The sequence below is a fragment of the Sinocyclocheilus grahami genome, unplaced genomic scaffold (assembly GCF_001515645.1).
Source record: "Sinocyclocheilus grahami isolate Dianchi unplaced genomic scaffold, SAMN03320097.WGS_v1.1 scaffold3772.1, whole genome shotgun sequence".
Taxonomy (NCBI): domain Eukaryota; kingdom Metazoa; phylum Chordata; class Actinopteri; order Cypriniformes; family Cyprinidae; genus Sinocyclocheilus; species Sinocyclocheilus grahami.
The window spans coordinates 9275-11997 of record NW_015508839.1 but is presented as its reverse complement, the minus strand read 5'-3'; the positions used below and the strand labels follow the sequence as shown (position 1 = coordinate 11997).

General features: G+C 43.6%; 1 protein-coding gene across 1 annotated transcript in view; it reads left to right on the top strand.

Moving 5' to 3' along the window:
- LOC107576485 (storkhead-box protein 1-like) overlaps positions 1-2723 on the top strand; it is a gene marked incomplete at its 3' end in the record, with an annotated part of 8969 nt that overhangs the window by 5852 nt on the left and 394 nt on the right. Inside the window, exons 2-3 of the mRNA XM_016262654.1 lie at positions 504-656; positions 779-2719. Coding sequence (XP_016118140.1) covers positions 504-656; positions 779-2719 — 2094 coding nt within the window. The remainder of the gene's footprint in view (positions 1-503; positions 657-778; positions 2720-2723) is intronic.

The window sequence follows — 2723 nt, the reverse complement described above, 5'->3', positions numbered from 1 at the left end:
TGTATATGAATCAACCAACAACATTTCCAGGTTTGAGTGAGTTTGGCCCTTTAGTTACTGATGAACTCTATGGTGGGAGTGAGTTTTACCTGGGCTTTGATTAATTAATCAACAATAGAATGGAAAGTCAGTGCTGGCAAGTGTCCAACATTTAATGTAGTCATCCCTAGTTAATAATCAAGCCTTTGGCTCCATCCGTGATCACAGATAAGTGAAGATACCTCTTTTTTTAGTGGTTAAAACAGAAAAGTTTGAAAATGCATTAGATGTGGATAATGCAATAAACAGCTTTGGCATGAATACTTGACCACTTATATGTTGTTTGTTCCACAATATTTCCACAATCAGTAAGTATTAATGTCTTATTGATACTTGCCTACTTGTAGACGCAATGTAGACACTTTATTTGAATGTAAATGTTTAGAATTGTTTTGTGTGGTAAAATACTTTTTTTTAAATGACACTGACTTCAACTGACCATGTTCTATATAATGTTTTCACAGGTGACCTGTCCCCTGTGCAGATGTCACCAATTTCCCAGTCACAGTTCATTCCACTGTCTGAAATACTGTGCTCTGTCATATCAGACATGAATGCTGCCCATGTGGTTGTAAATCAGGAAGCATTGATCTATCACATGATGAAAGCACACCCAGGTAACACATTATTACGCTGTGTTTCACTTTACTGTGCTTACCTGTACACTACCTTATTACACTTTTATTTGAATTCATATTCATTTTGAAACAGCTACATTCACCAATAATATTTGTTTCAGGAATGACTATTCCCACTCAAGACGTCCTGTACAGTGCTCTGGGAGCTCTTATTAAGGAGAGGAAGATCTATCACACTGGCGAGGGCTACTTTGTAGTCACCCCTCAAACATACTTCATCACCAACAACATGGTGAAAGAGAGGAATTGGTGGAGTGCTGGCGACAATGACCTGCCATCACCTCCTCCCATCACTTACCTGGTGAGCAACGAGAGCTGCATGGACACCTCTACTGAGGTTACTGTCATGGCCCACTGTAAGTCCTGCAGCTGCTTCACCACTCCGTCCATTGTACCGCCATCTGCCCAAGACCATCAATCCATCAGCATCAGTGAGTGCACTGGAAAAAGCCTCAAGTGGCCCAAAGAACACAAACCTTCCATTCAGCACCAGTCCACATCTACCGCAGCAGACTACCAAGTCAGTGAGATAAGCAAATCCACCAACACAAGCCGCAAGGACAAAGAGAAAGCTGGCCGCAAATTTGGGCTTAACCTCTTCCGACGAAACACAGGGAAGAAGGAGAACAAGCTGAAGAAAGAATATGCCACATTCTCTGGACAATTCCCACCGGAGGAATGGCCTGTCAGGGATGAGGATGACTTGAACAACCTCCCCAGGGATCTAGAACATGCCATCATCAAACGGATCAACCCAGATCTGACTGTGGACAATCTAGTAAAACACATGGTTCTTATGAAGAAGCTTGAGGAGAAAGCTGAGAGAACAATGGAGAAAGCTGTGGACAAGGGCATTTCCACTGAAACTCTTCTATCTAAGCAAAGGCTTCATACCTCCAAGTCCGTGGGGAAGAAATCAGCTCCTAGAGCTACTTGCAGCAGGAGAAGAGGACCTTCATCCAAAGAGAAACAAAGGGTAAAGAGTAAAACCTTGCAATGTGCTGAAGATTTAGAGGCAGATGATAAAATTCTTCCACACCTCAGAGCAGAGTTTGCTTTGGATGAACCTGACAATCAGGAAGAAAGTACCATTCTGAATCCGAAATGTGTCTACAAGAAACAGATAGACAACCCATTTCTGGGAATGCCAGGAAGAGACGTGGAAACAAACATCAACCATAAAGAACAAAGGAGAGAAGCCAAGATTCCAACTTCCGGACGCCGGGAAAGACCAGGTCACAGGTCAAAGTCCTGGGATCCTCACCGGGCTAAAGCAATTGCTGACAGTGTGGAGAAATCTCACACACTGAAGGATGCACCCTGCGAACAGCTCCATGAAAGTGCACCGACTGTAGACTCCACCTTGGATGTTCAACCGATTCAAGAGCTTTGTGGAGTTTATAGCTCTGCGTACCCTGAGAGCAGCACATTAAGGATAGAGGACAAAATCAGGCTGAGAGAGAATAAAGTCCGAAGTAGGGAGTTCAGGAATGGCAGAGTAAGAGAAATTAAACGTCAGGATGGAGACTTAAGACATGTTCATGACCAAAAGAACATTGTAGATCATGCTACACATTGTGATACAATAGAAGTACCCCTCTCGTGGCCTAAACCTACAATTCAACATAGACTTTCCCTACATCTACTGAACAGTAAAGAAGAGTCTCATCACCGTCCTGATCTGTTGTGCTCACACCAGCAAGTTAGCAATAGTACTAGCCATCAGCTCTCAGATGGTCAAACATTGGACAGAAACACAAGCCAGACTGAGAGTGAAGTGTATACAGATGATGAATATCGCATCTATCAAAAGGCAGTGGAGGATGAGGATGGTTGTAGCTCTGTCTGCCTGAATGAGGAATGCGCTCTTGACTGTGAGATATCACAGACCGTTACAGCTCATTGCAGTGAGCCTGTTTGTGCAGATGGTGGCAGGGATGGACATTTCGTTGAGGAACATACTCATCACAAACCCACCAGAACCACATACAGGTCGCATGAATACAGATGGCAGCCTTCTGATCACCAGATCCTTCAGAAAGGTGC